The 21,152-nt window shown below is 42.8% G+C and overlaps 3 protein-coding genes across 10 annotated transcripts; 1 reads left to right on the forward strand and 2 right to left on the reverse strand.

Annotated features, from left to right (window-relative positions):
- Positions 1 to 235: 235 nt before the first annotated feature.
- Positions 236 to 9,010, reverse strand: LOC308110582 (soluble guanylate cyclase 88E-like). Its single transcript, XM_080464968.1, has 19 exons — positions 8,946 to 9,010; positions 8,633 to 8,838; positions 8,295 to 8,435; positions 6,852 to 6,991; positions 6,541 to 6,675; positions 6,244 to 6,367; positions 6,034 to 6,153; positions 5,788 to 5,872; positions 5,359 to 5,445; positions 4,804 to 4,921; positions 4,080 to 4,209; positions 3,755 to 3,901; positions 2,975 to 3,121; positions 2,729 to 2,885; positions 2,537 to 2,646; positions 2,299 to 2,388; positions 1,435 to 1,593; positions 1,200 to 1,325; positions 236 to 1,082 (listed from the first exon to the last, which is right to left on the reverse strand). The coding sequence occupies exons 2-19, from the start codon at positions 8,750 to 8,752 to the stop codon at positions 930 to 932; spliced, it is 2,289 nt and encodes a 762-aa protein (XP_080321094.1). The 5' UTR covers positions 8,753 to 8,838; positions 8,946 to 9,010; the 3' UTR covers positions 236 to 929.
- A 1,175-nt stretch (positions 9,011 to 10,185) lies between these two features.
- On the forward strand, positions 10,186 to 15,388 carry LOC308110584 (myozenin-2-like). 8 transcript variants are annotated; one of them, XM_080464971.1, is made up of 6 exons: positions 10,186 to 10,605; positions 11,145 to 11,238; positions 12,166 to 12,326; positions 12,895 to 13,048; positions 13,643 to 13,835; positions 14,686 to 15,388. In XM_080464971.1, the coding sequence occupies exons 2-6, from the start codon at positions 11,160 to 11,162 to the stop codon at positions 14,867 to 14,869; spliced, it is 771 nt and encodes a 256-aa protein (XP_080321097.1). In that variant the 5' UTR covers positions 10,186 to 10,605; positions 11,145 to 11,159; the 3' UTR covers positions 14,870 to 15,388. The 8 variants fall into 8 exon arrangements, with proteins under 8 accessions (XP_080321097.1, XP_080321100.1, XP_080321096.1 ...); XM_080464974.1 differs by having other exon boundaries at positions 10,198 to 10,617; positions 12,895 to 12,976; XM_080464970.1 differs by having other exon boundaries at positions 10,268 to 10,617.
- On the reverse strand, positions 15,247 to 20,271 carry rbm22 (RNA binding motif protein 22). The gene is made up of 11 exons (XM_080464969.1): positions 20,167 to 20,271; positions 18,605 to 18,658; positions 18,466 to 18,495; positions 18,221 to 18,353; positions 18,037 to 18,137; positions 17,725 to 17,897; positions 17,349 to 17,549; positions 17,065 to 17,229; positions 16,557 to 16,645; positions 16,038 to 16,166; positions 15,247 to 15,900 (listed from the first exon to the last, which is right to left on the reverse strand). Exons 1-11 carry the CDS (start codon positions 20,218 to 20,220, stop codon positions 15,746 to 15,748), a joined length of 1,284 nt encoding a protein of 427 aa, XP_080321095.1. The 5' UTR covers positions 20,221 to 20,271; the 3' UTR covers positions 15,247 to 15,745.
- Between the last annotated feature and the right edge of the window lie 881 nt (positions 20,272 to 21,152).

The raw sequence follows: 21,152 nt of genomic DNA on the forward strand, positions 1-21,152 counted from the left end.
CAGTTATATTAAATCCTGAATCTGTATTATCATGGTGTTATAATACTGTTGAGAAGGATTCCTATTAGTTCACTGGAGTGTAAGAGAGCTACTGGAAAACTTGCATGAGAATGCCACATATTTATCTATCCATCGAGAGCTGAGCTGAATAAAAACATGCAAAATATATGCAAATGTCAATGAGACTCTGAATGCTGGAGGCTTTGAGTGACAAGAAAAACAACAACAAATGGATCCACACACTGCGGTAGCCATCCCACTTTATTTCCACTATGCTGACAAGTATTATCACCGTGCTGTGGTTGTGTATTTGACTGATAGAGAGCAGTGACTTGATACAAGCGAAAAGAATCACAGGGAGAAGGATGGGAGAGAGATTCAGAATGATATGTTCACGTGAGGAAGCAAGAAGTCATATCTGAGGTGCAGCAAAAGACAACAGTGCCGGAAGTTACTGGGCTTGGGTCCAGCTGAACCATGTGGCAGTGAACACTTTTAAATACTAAACTATATCAGATAATTGGTGTACTATCCATGCTTCAGTGCAAATCCTTTAAAGTGTCTAGAACTGAGAGAAATAAAACTGATTAATGTCTTCTTACTCAGGGTTAAGGAGCTGTTGTAAAAGTAACAGTGATTGATGCAGCTGATTTCTGTGCTTTTAGAGCAAAAAAAGCTTGGATAACTTTGGGATGCAACTTAACACCACACAAGGTCACCGGAAAGTCAAAGCATTTCAGCCTAATTCATGTACAAGCATGTCAAAGGAGACTGCGTTGGTACCAACAACTGCAATATCATCTGCCAACTGGACTAACACTCACTGGTTTGAGTTCAAGTACAAAAAGCGCTTTAGAGAGAGCCAGTTTTTAAGGATTTTCGGCAAAAGCATCAGCTATTATTTATTCAAATAACATTTTTTTTCGCCTTCACGATATGGAGCACATGGCGCTTTTTGATTCGCGGGAGTCACAGGAGCCGTCCCGGGACTCTAGAAGTGAGTCTCTGCCATCAGAGTCAGGTGAGTCCAGTTCCAAGTCATTGTCCTGTTGGTCATCAGGCAAGGCGTCCTTAAAGTGGGACTGTGGAAGAACAGGTGTATCAGAGTAAGAAGAAAGTAAATATGAAGCAACTCAAGCTGCTAAAAAAAGGAAGAGAAAGACACTTAACTTCAGAGTCATAGGAATACGGTCTCTGACCTTGTGAACTGACATCTCCTCCACTTGGCGCTCCTCCATTGATTCCTCCAGAGAATGGCCTGAGATCTCCATCTTGATCCGATGAGAAGGAATAGATTTCACATTGTCCTCGTCCTCCTCAGCCACCTGGTCGCAGACAAACAAGCCGCAGAGAATCGGAGACAATGATGATGATGGTGACACTGACGCAGACGAGCAAGTGAGCCATTCATGCATCTCTTTGCTGAACCGTTACCAGTCCCCCTTTGTTCTCTGTGGCCTCAGGGGCTGAGATGGTGGCCTTGCTGATGGCTTTACTGATGGTCTGAGTCTCAAATTGGGGACATGCTGCCTGAGCATTGCCATCCTTGTCTCGTTTTCCTTTCAGCCAATAGGTCTCAATTTCAACATTGCCCTGAAAATGGATGCAGAAGAAAGCAGAAGAAAGTTTTGTGTCTTTGAGTGGCTGACATACTGACAAATAATCATAGACACACACTCAGAAGCACAGTGTCTTGTCTGTTGTGCGCATTAAGTGGCAGCTGCTGGGTTCTCAACTCCCTGATGAAAAAAGAGAATATCTTGCATTCTGCAGATTGGCACCTATAATCAACAGCCACAAAAACCTTCGGGAGTCACTTTGGTGGCTTTATCACTGAATGTGCGGCCTCAAAGTCAAGCCCACTGATAAAATGGGAAATCAGACAGCAAGCTGCAATTACTAGCTGTGAATACTAAGTGTGCAGACTCCCCGGAGCCAAAACATTGTGAGTTGCTCTTATTATTTTATATAGTTTTGTGACACAGCAATGTTTGTCCTGTCTGACTGCTGATACACAAACCTTCCCTTAGCTGAAATCAAAGCTTCATGTGGACTCTGTAAAGTGCACAGATCATATGTCTTCCTTCCTGAGTGGAGATGGGCTTCTTCAGTACTTGAGCGAGTCCATATAATTTTATTCTATGTAATTTGTTTGAAATCCACAGCATCATTTAAATGGAGCTTCGGACTGTATTTACCTCGCCTGAACTGTGCTTTTCGGCAAATCACAAGCAATTTTGTCACGACGCAATAAACGAGGAGTATGTAGTTGCTATGGTGACAGATGTGACTTTTGACCTTGATGGTAATGATTCCCCTCCGTTCAAAAATGAAGTGGCTTCCTTTCAGGTGCTCGTAGGTGGCGCTGCTGAGCTGAATGTGCATCTCCTGAATGAGACACAAGAGTGACCCCCGTCACAAAAATGACCTTCATATTGAACACCTCAACATGGACAGTCTTGAACCACAGTTGCTCTTCTTTCTGCTTTGTGGCAATTTAAAAGTTAAAATCGTAGTCTGTCATTATTTGACCCACCTTTCCATTGCTCTCCATTGCAGATGCAGTGTGAACTGTGTCACCATGCAGACCATAACGTGGCATCTTATGTCCTACCACACCTGCCACAACCATCCCAGAGTGTATCCCTGCGACCACAACACAGATGGGTTCTTTAGTCAAAGAGCTGACATTTATATACACCGACAGACACACAAAAGTTTTACCCACCAACACGAATTTGTATGTTATTGCCGTTAGAGGGGTCTTTGAGGTGATCTATGGAGCGCACCATGTCTAAGGCCATGTCACAAATGTTGTGTGCGTGAAACTTAGTCTTCTCTGGAGTCCCCGCAACCACCATGTATGCATCCCCAATGGTCTCCACCTGGAAAACACAGAAAGATCAGCCGCCACCAGCAGTTTTGCATGAATTATGTGATCCATATAGGGAGAAGGAAGAATTGACGCACAAACCTTGAAGACACGGTGCTTCTCACTGAGTGTGTCGAACAGTGTGTACATGGTGTTGAGCATGGACACCACCTGCATGGGCGTGATGTGGCTGCAAATGCGGGTAAAACCCACCACATCACTGAAGAGAATGGTCACATCTGGGAAGACCTGGGTGAAAAGTGATGAGAGTCATCAATCAGTGTGATGACACACTGTGAACAGACGCCTCTTGAGTATATCCTGAGATGCCTCATCATAGTGCCACTCTAAACCAGCCTCTATTTACATTTCTAGACATTGCACTTGTTCATGTGAGCTAAAATAAGTACTGATTATCACAACGATCTGCTCGTACCCATTTGTGGCGCAGCTACTGTGTATAATTCTGTTATGACAGCTTCCCTCTTTACTTTGTTCTCCACCATAGATATACTTTGTCTTTGATCTCACTCTCTGCTTGAGTTAACTAAGGCCAATTAAATGGAACCTCATAAGGGAGGATTCCGTATCATTACCATTAGTTAAAAAAATAAAAAATAAATAACTGAGTCCAGAAAAGGAAGCATGAAAAGATAATAGGAAAGATGTACAGATATATATTATCATTCTCATGTTTTTGAGTTATCAGAAGAATTTATCTTTTGATTTTCAAACAAACCCCTCTCCATATACTGGCAAAGTTTTCTCTCTGGCATCTTGCAAAAAGAAAGTACAATTATCAGTCTGTGCAGCAGCAGTTTTCTTAGCTCCGAGCAGCATAAATATGCAATGCATATCCCTAGAACTATCTATGTTTCTGACCTCACAAGTGTTCACAGCCGGCTCTCCTTTGCGCAGCCTTTTAGCCACTGGCTTGGGAATCATCCTGTAAAGAAGGTCGTCAGTCTTCTTCATCTCATAGTCCAACATCTTCATGCTCTCTTCCAGTTTACTGGACTTCTTTTGCTCCTGCAGTCCCCGGTGGGGGATCAGACAGAAAGACATTGCTCAGTTTGTGTCTCAGCTCTGCGAGCAGTAGGTACTTCACAACATTAAAAGACGGAGCTCAGAGCAACTTTGCATAATGCAGAGTGACAAGTGAGTCGATCACACATATAAAATGCAGCTGCACTTTGGCACAAGGAACCTGTATGAGGGCTCTCTTCAGCTCCTCCGACTGCTGAGTGCCTGCCAGCACCAGGTCTCTGCTGGAGTCGTGCATGCTCAGGTCATTGATGTACAGGCCGGTCTTAAACATAGCACTCAAACTCTCCATCCTGCATGTCAGAAGGCAGAGAGAAATGAGACAATAACGATTCTGACATTCCGTCTCAAACAACTAAATTGATCACGTGACACTACCATTTACCATCGATAATAATGATGATCATAATAATCAGAATAATTGCAAAATAAACAGAATGTAATCATGGGGTGGCAATATTTTTTTGTTTCCTGCATCATTAAGAATGTAAGTAGTGCAGTATGGCATTTAACATTTCAGTATCTTTGTGCAATACTAGCATGAGGGCATTTTGCTTGCAAAACAAAATGTTGGAGAAGAGGAGGGAGATGTTTTGGTAATGTACTCGGAGGAAAACACTCTCGGTTGCAAATGGGTTCCCATTAGGCTCACAAGAGCTGCACTGTCTGATTACAAGCTAATTAGCAGCTCATTTCATGCATGGTAAGTGCTGTTAGAATGGGCCCCTGATTTGATTCACTGCCCAGGCTTTTATTTCCAGCCTCGTAACTCAGTTTAGCTCTTGCAGCTTTTCTGAATGTTTTAGTTTTCAACTGCAGCCTTTTAATAAAGATCTGGATCCGTGTGTGTGTGTGTGTGTGTGTGTGCGTGTGTGTGTGGGCGTTACACAGGGGTTCCCAGAAAGATGATGGACTCCCACTCCGGCATGTATCTCATTTGTCCTTTCAGTTTGAGGCAGCGGCTCCCGTCGCCCCAGCTCTCCATTGCATTGGCACTGTTACCATCTAGAATGAGAGCAATCAAATCTCAAGAAGACAAACCTTGAAAGAGATGCTCACTTCCAGATATTCAACTGCAGATAATAACTGTATGGTGTTCAAAAGGTCACCCTTGTAGATTCATAATTTTTTAAAAGGTTTAAATGTTTGACATTTTGGGAAAGGTGCTCAGTCAATCTTTGAGAACAGGTATCGGAAAAGCATGAATTAACATTTTAATAAGACAGGTAGAGTCAGAAGCTAATTCGTATCATTAGTATGAGAGGTATACATATTTAACCTTGTGTTGTCCAACATTAGCAGCCATTAAGATCAAATAGTAAATCTGGTTCCTGGTTTATTTATTTGATGGCAGAAAAAGTCAGTATTGTAAATTCTTGATCATATCTATGCCTTCAACATTTAACTTAGACTTTGACAACCCGGCATAGAGAGGTCATGACCTTTGTAATCATCTCCAATGATGGACTGGAAAGCCATGAGTTCCACATCCACATCAGCAGAGCGATTGGCATTTTCATAGTCGGAATCTGTGAAAAAAACAAACAAGGGGAGCTATCAGGGAAACAGAAATAGTCCTATTTACATAATGCAGAAATCATTTAGACAAGATGCTCTAAATTCAATCAGTTCAAGTAAAACCAAAACATCACAATCAAATTTGTTTGACTACAGGACCTCCAAAACGGCTTTAATTCTGCAATAGGCGCAATGTCGATTCTCCTGTACTTGAACAGACATTAGTCTTTATGCACCACAATAACGGTGTCTTTTGCGTCTGACTGCAGTGAAATTGATGAGACCACAAGCCAGAAAGTCGTCTCCCATCAGACACACACCCCTGCAAGAGTTTACATGGCTTCCACTCTTACTCTGGACGCGGTTGTGGAGGTTCCTTTCTCTCTTCACAGGCTCCTTGGACATGATCTCAAATAGGTTGTTGGGATGGGAGATAATCTAGGCACAGATTACAAAAACCAGGATTATCTGTGCCCATTAGCACTCCGCAGAGATCTGACATTAAAGCTACATTCTTGTCTTATTGCAGTGTAATGGCAAAACTCTGTTTTACTTGCCTGAAACCAAGAGGACAAAGCTATATTTAGAGGACTGCTCACCATGTTCCAGGTGAACTCCACCAGGGGGCGAGCCAGCAAGAAGGCATCGGTGATCTTCTTTCCATCCAGATCAGGGAAGACTGTAGACAGGCCTGAGCCAACATTGTGCACCACCATGTCCTGATTGAATGCAAAGGATCAGTAAGCCTGCCTTCATCTCGGTCCCTGACTGCCCTTTGTGATATATAGAAGCTCACTCTAAATAATTACCTGTCTGAAGACAGTGTTGAAGGGGAAAACCTCAAAGAAGAAGTCAGAGGTAATTGGCAAAATCTCTTGCTCTTCCTCATCCTCCTTCATGATGTAGCGGTAGGCTGAGTTGTCAAAGTTCAGTCTGTAGAGTCAGAGAGACTTTCCTCAAAAGTTTAAAGTGAAATATTAACTGGAGGGAATTTTTTATTAGGGATCATGAGCCGAAAGGTCTGCGCGCCACTCGTTTAATGTCTTTTTCAATGTTAAAGCTCAGCAGGAAGTCTCAGTGTGTGTGTTGTTGTGTGTGTGTTTTACCTCATAGTGACATGGGAGTAGTCTCCGACCATCTGCTCAGAAAGCACCTCCACATGGATGTCGGTATCGTAGAACTGTTTCCCCATCTGCCTCAGCTGACCCATGGCATAGTGCAAGTAGCCCTTACGTTTACTCCTGCAGGTCACGGAGGAGGTACAATTTAGTGTCTTTCAAAAGAGAATCATCTCACAGCTTTATACTTATTTTCCTTGTCTCTCTCTTGACGTTTATATCTTATGACGGACCATCAATCTCCCGCCTCAGGTCCGTCACAACCCTGTAGTTGCTCCCCGGATCCTGGTGTTGCAGACCTGTAATGGAGGGTGACTCCGGTGGCAGACTCCTCCTGGCAGAAGAAGGTCGGGGGCTGCACCTTGGGGTAGCTGAAGCGTAGGTATTCATGGAGGTTGTCAAGGCCATTGACAAAGTCGCGCACGTGTCTGCCCAGCACCTGAAGGCAGACCCACAAAAAGCAGGTCATGACCACTCTACTTCATCCACTTTTTAACATAGTCGCCTTAAAGACACATTTTAATACAAAATAAGACGTTTCATGTCAGATGTTGGAGTATATTTATTCTGTTTGCATCTTGATATTTAGTTATATTGACGTTTGTCAAAGTGTGCTTGGATTAATGTAGCTAAATTTGTGTGCGTGTCTGTCTGTCTGCCGTTAGATTTGCGAACGTGTATTTTTAAATGTGTGGGTGCTAGAAGGATGTGTAAATGTTTCTGTCTTCACTTCTAAATCAAGCGGGCTTCTCAGTCAGGCGATTTTCTCTCCTCCTGCCTGGATTTGTGTTTGTAATTATGAGTCTTGTTTGTCCAGAGTCGAGACTCACAGGGTCAAGCTCACATGTTTTCCGAAGTCCTCCAAAATTCTGTTTGAAATCATTGATCACATAGAGCTTTGGGGGCTGTGTTGATAAGAAGACACGGGGCTGACCAAGAGCCACGCGGCCGTAAAGAGAGAGCCTTTAGTCTACATTGAGGGTGCTTTGGACGAAATTTTATCAGACAAAAAAAAGTCACTAAAAGATTGAACTGATTGAGATATCTGAGGTGGAGCTGAAGACATTGACATTCACAGACCGTTGAAGGGACACACAAATCACTTCACACCAAAAACGATATATGTTTGAATATGAACAATTCTTACCACACACACACACATTTGATCCACACATGAATCAAACACACACTCCACAAGCACACACAATTCACGACTATATTACTTTTCTGATAATCCGTGATATTTGAACACTTCTCTAAAAGAAGACTAATACTCAAGGTTAAACATCTCAATATTTTTCTTTCTACCTTTCATTTCACCGTCCATCTACTGTGAGTCTGTCTTGTAATTAAAAACTCCAAAAAGAATTCGTCGGTCAAAGTCTCACATTTTCGTCTCTTTTTCTGAAACAGACGAAAATGTCTCCAGAGTTCAGAATGAATACACTTGTGAAGATACATTCTAACCGGTATTGTTCTGTTATAATCTTGCCTCAGAAGAAACCGGGGCTCGTTTTTTAATCGAACTATAATGTCATGTCACCTTTTGATAACCTTTTGGTTCTGACAGATGTTCAGATATAAAGCAGTATTGTGTTCCAGCAATTTGCCCCAATCATCCACTGACAAAACCCATTGTGACGCGCAACGTTCGCCTTCGCAGTTCAGAGCGTATTTCATAATTTTCTCAAATATCTGCCAGAAAAACTGCAACGCTCTGACAGCTCCGAGTCTCTTCTCACCTTGAGGATCCTGTCATAGCCGTACTTCCCGACAAAGCCCAGGAAGTACACACCCCAGGAGTTCATCAGCTCATTGTAGGGTGTGCCTGTCACTCCGCTGGCTGCTTTTGCTATGCGGGGAATCACACTCTCACTATATACCTGCGGATCCAGACAGTATCTCTTAGAAGAACAGACATTCTGACAGGAGGGCTATGAATCCTCAGACAAAAGCATCAGAATGACAGATGAAAGTGGCGAAACAGGATGAATTCAATGCGCACCGACCCCACAGACCTCATAGATATTCCACTATGCATGTGAAAACAAAGTTCATACTTTAATATTAGAGACTATACCTGGTGGGTGACAAAAGAGTGTAACCTGACATCTGCTCTCTCTCTGACCAGCTTCCACACATCATCTCCGTACGACTCCTTGATAAAGTCATGAAGACTCTCACACAGCAGCCCGTACATGATTTCTCTCTGGATTGAGGCTCGAACTGAGTACCGTCAAGTCGGCTCCCCGGCTGATTGACTTCCAACAGTCCTCCCAAAGGCACCTGCAAGCGATAAGAAAAAAAAAGTTCAGAATGATGACTTTTTCAGGGCCTCAAGCTGAATTTTAATGCATTCGGCTGTAAGCGCTGAGCTATAAAAAGAGACGTACCTAATGTCACCGATTTTGCTTTCTCCTGGAACAACTCCCAACGCTGCCAGTGAGGTTTCATGTGTGGGGCCAACAGGGCACACGATTTTTAAAGGTGCTCTAATTGCACAAGCCCTCGAGTCTGAATGGGGCTCTATTGTCCTTGTGTCAGCTGCCAGTGCCTGGTGGCTGTTCACCTCTCTCCATGTGACATGAACACGCTGTGGAGGAAAACCTCTCACCCACAGATGACACCAATCATGACAAATTGTTCTGCTGTCGTTTTGATATCCCATTGTAGTCGGGGTTTTTTTTAAAAAGATAATTAGCTTTTAATTTGCTCAATCGCTAATATGCACTTGTCATTGAAACTTTGTGTGCAATTGGTTGTTAAAAGTGATTGTTTTGAATTAGCTTGAAGTGCCAGATTTATTCTAATAAGGTAATGAGATACAGCAACACGGAGGCTTTCTTTCGAGAAGCTGTGGCCTCTTTTTATAGCGCAAATATTGCTATTTTTCTTCTAAACAAACACTCACTAAATAAACCTTTGATGTAGCAACTCTTCAACTTCTATTGTCTATGGCTTGATGGTTTTCTGTGACTCAGGATGACTTCACATTTTCTTTCAGTGGCTGGGAGACTTCCCACTGGGACATAGTGGCATTGTGTAGCCGGGCAGGTGTGAAATCGATATCCAATCTCAGCAGGGATAAAGAAAATGTTTTTCCCTCCAGGCTCCCGCTGAGCTCAATGAATCAATTTGCGGGGGGGAAAAGCTGCATGATAAAAAACTAACTGGAGTTCAAAAAGGACAACCTAATATAAAGTTAAAGGTCATAACTCATAGTGTAACTCAAAAGACAGTTTATGCAGAAAAGAAAACTAGTTATTCTCTGCACCGTAAACCAGCAAATGAAACCCAGCGTGGGAAATGTTTTTGATTTATAGCGATGTACACTGCTGAATAACCGCAGCGTATGTAATCCACATAACTCAGAGCAGGTTGGGGAGAAATAGAGGTCCAAGGTCTCACGCCAAAAGAAAATTAAAGAGCAACCTGCCAAGGAGTTTAACCTTTGACCCTCAAGCGGACTACAGTGTCACAACCTCCGATAACAGATACCTCATCAATTTTAGAGGCGCTCCCATAAAAGCCCGTGTGTTCATGTGTTTGTGTCTATGTTTGCACTGGGAAGGCCGGATGGTTGCCCCCGTGTGTCACAGCCTGCACAGCTGCTGTTATCTCATACACAAACACACACACACACACACACACACACACACACACACACACACACACACACACACACACACACACGCACGCACGCACGCACACACACACACACAGGATCCAATTTTTATGATCAAAGAAGCTTGTAGTCAGGATGTAAATCTTTTTACTTGCCCCTTTTACCTTAATCGTCCTTTTATACCCCCCCCCCCCCCCCCTCCCTCTGTCCACCCTCACTCTCTAACCCCTTTGGCTAAAATAAACCCAATGAGGTAAGCACTGACGGTATCTTAGGGTGAGTGTTTTACACTCTCTTCATGGTCCGCTGAGGAGTGGCAGAGTCAAGTGCAGAAGCATCCCGGCAACAGTGCAAGACAAAACCCCAGCAGCACTCAGACGAGCACCCAGCACCCCAACGCCCAGCAGACAGACAGGGTGGGATCACAGGTAAGAACTGAGGTAAGGAGCAGCGCTACATGGTTGAAGGAAGCAGAAGAAAAATGAAGCCGTCTTGGTGATATGAACAATATGAAGAGTAAAACTATTTGTTTCTAAGGAGACAGTTAAGAAAGTGGAAAGATAAGCTTTGGTTTTACTGCAAAGGGACTTTTGATTATTCTCTTTTTTGACTAATTTACTAAAAGTATGACAGTTCACAACAAGATTCTCATTTGAATTTTAATTGATTCTTTCCAATGCGGTTTGAAATCAAACATATTGTTCCAGTAACCTTGACACAGTCATTAAACATAATGCAGGACGTTTGACTGCAGGTTAAGACTTGTGGCATTGTAGGGTTTATCATCAACAGAAACGCGAACTTTTTCTTGCTTTTGTCTCTAAAGTAAATGGCAATAATTAATGATTTGTAGCGATATGAATATATAATGCATTAAAGGTACTCCAGTATTGTATACATTGCAAGCTTAAGTGCTTAAAATATGTTTGATTTTTCAACTAATAATAAAAATGCCTCTGTGTGTCAGAAGGCGCTGAGGACAATGATGCATTCAGGCCTGGATGATTTGACCAAGCAGAGGATGGTGCAGGCGAAGGTTCTGTCTAGAGGGGCCAGGGGAGGTGAGCGCGCAATGGAAATTATGTTTTCTTTTTCTTTTTTTTTGGTCTGTCAGGACACAGAAGATTGGAGATAAAATGACACATATCACTTTGCATAATAGCGCTCATATTGCAGCGAGAACCCATGTGTACTTACACCCATACAGTGCCTGCCATGGTGGGAGATCACAGCTGGGACTGTCGGATGTAACCGAGCCAGACATCAAAGTGTGTTAGCCAGTAGACAAGTGGACGGTGGTCCACCCGAATCCCAGGAGCGCCAGCATGCAGCTGAAATTCTCCAAACATTCCAGCAGGGACCGTCTCGATTGCACTGTTTGTTTTTCGAGTGCATTCCCCCGGCTCAGCTTTGACGCGATGCTTTCCAAACGCAGCAAAATGTGAAATCAACCACTGCATTTTTACACAAAGGCAAGGTCCTCGAGGGTGGCGCGTGTCCAGTCCCCGAGTCCTCTCCCAACACTTCTCATGTGAGGGGCGAGGGGACCATCTGCTCTGGCAGGAGTCTTTCAACCTAAGATCCTATTTATATGCCCAGTTACCCATGCAACTCGGGACCACAACAAACATTACACACCACTTGACATCATCTTCAGGCTATTTCAGACCCTCCACGGTGCCATGTTATAATATGAGAAGAGGCCTTGAGTGAAAGCTGTGAGGACACCAACTAAGTGATGCTGCGCTCGCTTTCGCTTTCAGCTGCTTCATGTTGACAGAAACAAGCAGAGACATTATGATTTGCCAAAGGTCTTTAATAGCGTTTCTTCCTCTTTTTCCAAATGCCTTGAAGTCGCTGCTATGACTGCTGCAGGGATGAAAATTAAATGTCATGATGTCTTCGTCCAAGCTTGGATTCTATTCTTTTTTTTTTATACAGATTATTTGATTTACTTCAGTTTATTCGTTTGTGGTGTTGTGCAAAAGGTCTGAATCTGGGGAAGAAGATAAGCATCCCAAAAGATGTGATGATGGAGGAGCTCACCCTTCCTTCAAATCGGGGCTCTCGGATGTTCCAGGAGAGACAGAAAAGGGCTGAGAAGTTCACACTGGAGAACGTCACCAACAACACCTATAACAGCTATAATGTAAGACCCTGGTTCATAGCACAGGATGACTTACATCCATTGACCTCACTCCATCCTGGACTCTGGCAATGAGAAAACCTCTTATTCTGATGTGCATTTTGTAGTAAAAGCATCATGGTCTGTAGGATGTAGCAAGGAGTTATAAATAATGGCATCTTATCCTTTGACATCTTTGACATCTTATTAAGAAGGTTGTTCAAAAATCTTAGCAATCTATAAATCTGTGCACATTTTGAGAATATTATGGAAAGATATATATTTTTGTCCTGTGATGGAGTGCTGACCTATCCAGAATCTACCTTTTCTTTGCCTCCTTAATTAGAGGTATAGAAGTTGGGTGTATGGATATGAATAGTAACCATACCGTATGTACTTTTCTTTTTATATCATGAACCTTTGGAAATTAATAATAAGAAAAGAGTATATCTTGGAAAATCATGACTTTTAGTCGATAGACTGGATCACTCTATAAAATATTCTGTGTGTCCAATTGCCGAGTTTGGCTGTCCCTTCCTATAACATGTCACAGTAATGAGTAAATAAACCTAACTCAGTATTTTTCTCCCAGGTTCAATGCGAGGCCATTCCTCCCCCACAGATCATCCAAGAGCCGCAGGGAGGGAAGGAAAACCAGGCTTTTTCTGTCCCTGGTAAGCATAGCCTGGTCATGAACCTTCAGAAGACTATAGCAAAGAAGGGCAGCCCTGATGTCCTGGCTCCAGGTAAATGGTAAAGCGCTGTGAAGAAAGGATTGTCACAGTCCATAGGAACAGTTATGTACAGCACCAAAGGCTTAGACAGCACACAGACACCCTAGTCATGTTCAAACTGTGCTTTACCTTTCTTATGGAAATTCACTGAGCACATAAATTAGTTTTACTATAACCAGCGCCAGGAGAGTTGGCAGTTTGCGGAAAGCAATTATCTGTGAGCATCTTTGCTGCTTGCTGTTGTGTATTTGCCCTGACAGAAGGCACTGCTTACAGTCTGACTGACAGTGAGCTGAGCTCTGTTTGTTATGAGCCGTTCACACCGAGATCTAATTACTGGTGTTCCTATTGGTGACAGGAGTGACATCAAAGAGATTTATATGTATATTAGATATGTGTGTGCGCTTCAGTATGCTTTTTTTTTTTAATTTATCTTATGGGGTCTGAAATTATCCCTTTCCCCCAGCATATGGTTGAGTGCCTTACTTAAAATTAAAGGAGAAAAAAAGTTAAATGACTGAAAACTGCAGCAGCATACATTTCACTTTACCCCTGGAGATACTCTATTCTTATCCTCTGACGTCACATTTTGTTTGTTTCGGTCAGGATACACTGGCCCTTTGAAGAAAATTCCTCATGAGAAATTCAACACAACTGTAATCCCCAAATCCTACTGCTCTCCATGGAGTGAAGCTTTGGGAAACAATGAGGAACTCCTGGTTGCCCTCAATGCCCAGCTGCCCCAGCTGCCCCAGCTCCCACAGAGGCTACAGCCTGCCAACTACAGGTGCTTTAACAGGTAAATCCAGCCTTCTGCACACCGGCTCCTCTAGCCCCTACTGAGTCCTCCCGAATATATCTCAAATCGTTCAATCTGTTATGTTGGAAATGCGGGTGTTGAGGCCCACCCATCTTACAAATAGACCTGCCGATGACCTCACCACCTTATCCATCACCATCGTTTCTTCCCTGGGCTTCACTCCATGTTTCCACAGTTTGAAAATTAATCCAGTCTCTGGCTTGCACCTCCTCGGAGTGTGGCTGGATGATGGCTATTTTGAACACCGGCTCTTGAAAGATGATCCACCGGGGGGGGGGGGGGGGGGGGGGGGGGGCTGCAAGCTTTTAATGGCTCCACAAGACAGATTGCACAGCGAGCGGAATCACCTTTCTCATGGCACACAAGGAATTGCATCACACAAGCGAGGCAGAACAAAGGTTAAGCTTGGGCAGATGGAGAAATAGAGAACATAAGACAAACTTCGATTTTAGTCAATTACAGATGTCAATCAAACAGATTCTGCCAGTGAGTCTCGGACTTTAACCCCCCAGCGGAAGGATCTATTTACAACCTTGAAGTTTTTCATGTAATTATGAAGCCCTAATTTGATCCAAACTCACTCCAATGGTAGGAGCAACTACGTCAGTAAAGGAGATTGAGTTCCCCACAGCCCCAGTTGGATTCATCTTAAGCCCCTGGTGGGTTTCCGTGTTAACAGGACGTTCAGTTAGAAGCAATGATGACCAAATGTGTATCATGTATCAGACCTTCGTGGGAACCTGAGCTATGAACTCAAGTGTCACACTGCCAGGAACATCGAACCTGGGAAATGTAACTGATAAGCAAAGGTTTTTGCTTTGTTTCTCAGATCGGCGATGCCATTCGGAGGAGCGATGGCGAGCAAAAGGGTGATCCCCGTGATTAGCTTCGAGGCTGTGGAGCCCCAGAACCTTCCTGGCGTCGTACTGGAACGCATGTGTCACCGACCCAACTTCAACAGGGCACCCAAGGGATGGGGAGGGGAGTACAACCCAGAATCTAACGAACTATGAAAATGAGTCGATGTGCTAAAGACTGGAGCTCTGACCTGTATGCTTGCTGCTCTCGTCTTACGAAGATAAATCTATTTGTGATATATCAGTGGAAGGGGGAGAAGAAAAAAAAAAACTCTCGCATGACATTTTTTTGCTACTGCCGAGTGATTTGACCAGCTTAGATGAACTCATACCGCAGTCCACTCCAGGACTGCGCTGCCTCGGGCTAATCAGTCGTACCTTGTGTTCCTATTAACCAGCCCAAGCACCGTCTTATCTCATCAGCACAACAGTGACATCTCTCCCATCACTCTGTGGTTACACAGCCTTCACATTAATCCAACCGAACAAGCAGAAATTTGTTTCATTAAAAATAATGAAAACATTCCAAGATAATCAATGGTAAAATTAAGTCATTTTAATGACAATAACATTCAAAAAAAAAAAAATCCTTACAATTAAGTATATCATTGTGCCAAAGAATATGGACATAAATCTAATAGAAAAAAAAGTGTCGGCATAACTAAAAGTAGACAAGTTTAAAAATGCTTCTCAGAATTAAACTCCATGTGATATTATGCACACTGAACTAAATCCATGTTTCACCCAAAGAGCACATTTTTATGTACAGTGGCTGCAAACATAGAAATCCTTTAATGGTTGTGGTCACATTGGCTCATATTCTCATGAGTTAAGTCCTTTAGGTTCCTCTGGTATGTCATAATCCGAGTGGTGTCTTCAGATCCAGGTAGTTGTCGGCACGTCATTCACGTCAAACGCAGGTGGAATAAATTGAATGAATGAATTATTACTTTGAACATACAAACAGAAAACAAAAGAAACATTTAGATGAATAAAACAAAAACAAATCACGACATGAAATCAACCAGCCGACTAGTCTCCGTGACGTGCGCCGTGTGCTGCGTGGGCCCCCATGCGCTGAGGGTCCTGGGAGGGGTAGTGAATTTGACCTGGAGGTCTCATGCTCATGGGAGGGGGCATAGGTGGGGCCATAGGACCCATGGGGTGAAACATTGGAGGGCCAAAACCTGAAAAAACATGAATTGTAAAATCAATTCTCATGGATTCACAGTTGAATGTACTCTTGCTGCCAATGCAATGCCCTGTGACCGCAGCACCCTCAGCTGTGTTGTAGAGTGAGAGCAATAAAAGTTGAGATTCTTACCTGGAGGAGGTGGGTTGATGCCTGGGGGTGGCGGCAGGGCAATGTTCATGACGGCAGGAGAAGAGCTCGGGTCGAGGTTGAAGTAGTTGGCAGGAGCCTCTTCGTCCAGCGCAGGAGGCGGAGGCAGAGCTGGAGCAACAAGACGCACAATTCAGGAATCGACTTGATAAAGTTACGTCTCTAATGTGCAACGCGGTATTTCTAATCTTTTGATTTGAGTGAGAAAGACAATCCATTGTCATGCAGGATTGTACACGCATCCATCTGTTGTAGCTTTCATTGAACATATGTAACAAAACGGGCATCACTACCTGTGTGAACAGCGTTAATGGAAAATGTTTGCATGCGAGTGTTCTGTATTTTTTGTTTCATTCGTCCACGATGTCAATGTACTAAGGCACTTTTTTTTTTTCTCTTCACGGTCTTTGCAGAATGTTCCATGATGCTGTAACTAACATGTAAACTATGTCAGCATGCATATAAATGCACAGATGCAGCTCTCGGTGTTTGCAGACGTACCTCCCGGGAGTCCAGGTACAGGATCAAGTCTGGTGCCCATCTCACTGACACCATCTTTGATTCCGTCTTTTCCTCTTGCAGCCTGAGACCTAAGAAGAAAAGTAAGAAATACTCAAGTCGTCGCTTTATGAAACGCCCTTTGAAATGATGTGCAAAAGAAGCATAGCTTCTAAATAAATACAAATCTCAAGAGAGGCGTCTGGCACAATCACTGTGTTATGATTACACTCTTAGTGAGTCAGTAATAATCATATTTTAAAATCTCTGCAGTCAGTAATTTACTGACAGTTGTGACAGTGATGGTGGCATTACTTCAGGCTGTTACTTTCAAACACTCACGCTATCTGCACACCACCTGGTGTTTAATAGCCAAATTGTCATTATAAATTTTCACACCTCCCTCCAAATGTCTCTGCTCAGTGGGGCTGTATGGAAACTAAAGATGTTTATTAGATGAGCTTTTATTTGAATCACAATATTGGATTTGCAGAAATTGAGTCACGTTTACCTTCCCCACTTCACCGTGAGCCTCCGTCCATTAATGATGAGTTTGTTGAAGGACTTCTCAGCAGCCATTTCTGCTGCCTGCCGTGTGGCAAACTGGATGAACGCACACTGCTGGCGCTGGACGATGGTAATGGTGCGGATTTCCCCAAACTGGTAGAAGTGACTCCTGCAGAAACACAAAAACAAAGTCTCTAGAATCAGAAGCTTCAAATCATCCACAACACAATACAGTTTGTGATGGAAACAACCAGTAGCAAAAGACAATTTCACAAGAGAGATTCTTACTTGAGATCTCCATCTGTAACCGTGTCTCCCAGACCCCCGATGTAGAGCGTGGTGATGGACTTGTCGTCTGGTGGGTCCAGTCGAGGCATGGTGGAGGCCCTCTTTAGCAGCTTGTCAGCCACCGGGTCGTTGATGCCATAGTAACGATCCTTGATGTTTTGGTCAGCGAGAGGATCATCAGGATCTGTGGGCTTCTCATGCCTGTATGACATCGATAATCAATCATGGGAAACATTTTAGAAATCAGCAGGTTGTCCTGGGCCAACTATATTGCCTCAAATAAAAAAAAAGCCCCAAACCAAGAACTTTTATGTGCACATCAAGGTAATAAGCAGCAAGTTTATGCAGAGAGTTGACAGATTGTCATGCAGCTCACCTGTAGGGACACTCCTCCCCTCTTTTACACTCTCCCTTGACCCAGAAGGAGCAGATGTGTGGCCGATTCCTTTTGTAATACGGCGTGGTCCGGGCCAGTTTGAGCAGCATATCACTCGAGCTGGCAGCTTTCCCGAGCTGGCCCACCGGCCGAGTGCCATCGGAATTAGCTATCTATACACATAGATAGACCAAAAATGAGGCATATAACGGAAATACTGCTATTAAAGAAAGTAGATAATCGAGATTGAGTTGATTACAATGAAATTGGGGGGTCAGGGTGGTTAATGCAGTTGTATTAACGCAGCTTTACCTCTCTCTCCATGTTTTGTGTGTAGTACTCTTTATTCACGTCTGACTTGGGAACATCGTCTTTAACAGAGAGTCCAGTGTCTCGAACCTGGATGGGTAAACCTGTCAAAAACAATAGAGGTTAAACTCAGAGCTGCCGCAGGCTGACGAACAACACAGGGCGAATCAGAATCAGAGAGACTCACCATACTCCAGGTCCAGCAGACATGTCTGACACACATTTTTCATTTTACTGCAGGTCTGACAGACTTCGGTCTTCTTGAAACGCATCCTTGTGCCCGGACACCATCGAAACACCGTGAATGGCCGAGCGCAAATCTGGTAGACGAGGAATAAAACATAAATAAACTAAAGGTGCCACAGGGCAAGTAACAAGAGATGAAGCTGTAGTAAAGCTGTGAGCAGCTAAAAGGTGTTTTGTGAAGCATACCTTGCATTCTTTCCCATACTTCTCCTTGGTCTGTAAAACAAAGTATGATCAGATTAGCTTCCGCACATGCTGATATGATCAGCACAAGAAAATACTTTTTCTTTTTACTCATTTTGATGACACAAAAATGTTGGCTTACCATGCGGATGTAAGGATTTTCTCCTAAACATGTCTGACACAGAATTGGAAAGTCCTGAAAGAGAGCAAAACATGTTTAATGAATAAAAAAAATAAATAAACAGTATTTGTTATTCACCCAATGATTTTCCAGTATGAGGTGTCTGACAAATTTTCTTGGCCCATTATCTCTGATGCACCTTCTGCTTTGGGCACCTTGGCGAAGTTGCATGTGTGAATAGTGTACACAGCACGAGATATGGGACTTGATCAGTCTTACTTTGCCATCTGTTGAAGGATGCTGTTACAGTCCAAGTGCCCGCTGCTGAAAATGACCTTGTGTTAATCTGTTCCACTGACAGCATCAGCCAAACGCCTAAATATAAGCAGCTCCAGTGGCTCTAACGTCAACTACGTATTCTAGAGTTGCAAAGTTTATATTCTGGTGTCTGAAGTAAACCAACATTAGCCAAATGCCTTGTTGTGTCATGATAATATATTCAAGCCCTTATATAGAAAGGTTACAGAGGTTTGTTTTTTTGTTGGTGGTGGTTTACAATACATCCTCTTATTGCAGAAGATATACTTGCTCTGTTTGTATGTGCAGGGGGAATTTTCCTCTATATAATATTTACAAATAACATGCACATTTGAATAAAACGTGTGGAAATGCGAGAAGGTCGATAAGACAATGAAAAGTGTTTGTCGGAATGATTTGGTAGAGTGTTAAAATAAAACAAATAAACAGATCCTATTCCATGGTTAACTTCACATTGTTTTGTATTTCCAACATATGTTTAGCTGTGTTTATGACATTAGATCGTCAAAATATCTTAACTCAACAAATATAAAATGTTGATTTCAAAGTTATGATTTACATTGCGTTTCAGACGACAACAAATACTTAAGGGATAAAAACGTGTTTCAGATAACACCAAGTACTTAAAGGATGAACATTTTAGATTTAAGTTAAATTATATTAGGACACTATTGAATAATTAAATATTGAATCATTCAGATAGGCACACATCATTATTGGACCGCTGAAAGCAGCTAAGCGTCTGCTAAGCTAACTTTACAGCCATCTCTTACTCCCAAGTTTACAATGATAGCCAAGTACTTCGAAATGTCACATTACAGTAAAAACAAACATTTCCGTTTCTATGTAGTCGTTTCGTTTCAGTACATTTGGTCATATTTTCACTTTTCCCTTTATGAAAGACTTCCTGAACCGTTAGCACGCTAAAGCTAAAGCTGAGTAGGTTGACGTTTAATCACCGAAAGCGAATTCAGAATCAAGCCGGGACACTGATCTCCCTTTCCTAGTCATGCTTATTGAAACTACCTTGTGTGTTTTAATTACGTGTGTCATACCTGTCGAATTACCTATTCAAGCTTGACACTATGTGATGATTGCAGCCACGCTGCTAAAGGAAAGCTAACCGGCTAACGGAAAGCTAACCGGTTAATCTGGCAGCCACAGGGCACACTTCCTAAAATAATAACTCCCATGAGTGCAACTGGAAGGACCATATCACCGGTCGTGCTCGTTCTTCTATCGTCTAAACACCGAAACATACGTACCGCGTCTTCCCAGTTTTGTCTGTTGTAGGTGTTAGAGCCCAGGGAGGTCGCCATTTTGGAGAGTGAGAGCCTTCGAACAAGGGGAACGCCGCAATTTTTCTCTCGACACAGGAAGTCGCGTCATCTATGAACCGGAAGTAAGTTTTACTTTTTTAATTCTTATTTTTTAAATTAATTTCAATGAAACATTACAAACAAATAAAGGAAGAGCACAAACCCACAGCCATTAATAAACAAAGTAAGTCTTCTTTGTGTGCCGCATCTCTATGCAGGAAGTAATCTCCATTGCTTTGTGTACTTATTCAGCGTGAAGTAGCTGACAGATTTTAAAACGTCATTTTATATGGGTACACAACCAGTCAATTGACACTTTTGGCAACTTTATATTGTCTGTAAGGCCACTTTTACACGTACCCGGGTATTTGCAAAATGGCGATATTTCTCTTTGTTTGGGCCCTGCATTTACATAAAAACGCAATGATTTCTGAAAACTCCAGCCACAGTGGAGATTTTGGAAAACTCTGGTTCTCCGTATGCATCTCAAGAGGGGTAGACAGAGATTTATGTCACAATTTGTGACGCTGTGTTATTTCCAGGATTCATATTGGCTATTATGGCATCCTGCTTCATGTGACACTGCCCTCTACAGGTTAAGCATGCTCATAGTAGAACGAGGATAACCTGGGGAGATGTCGCCCAAAATCGAGGCCACGTTTACATGCACCCAGGTTTTTACAAAAACTGAAATTTCCCTCTACGTTTACAAAACAAATCTTCATTTATACATGGCTATTTACAAAAAAAATTATATTTGCACGGACCGCATATACCCTTGGTTCAGAGCTACTATGAGCACACCAAACCTGTAGGGGGCAGTGTAACGAGAAGCATTAAGCCATGCTAGTCAATCAGAGTCCTAGAAAACACACAATGTCGCATATGGCGTGAGTCATTTCCATTTTTTTTCAACGCATGGTTCATTTGCT

Source organism: Lipophrys pholis, assembly GCF_963383615.2.
Source record: "Lipophrys pholis genome assembly, chromosome: 6".
NCBI classification, from domain to species: domain Eukaryota; kingdom Metazoa; phylum Chordata; class Actinopteri; order Blenniiformes; family Blenniidae; genus Lipophrys; species Lipophrys pholis.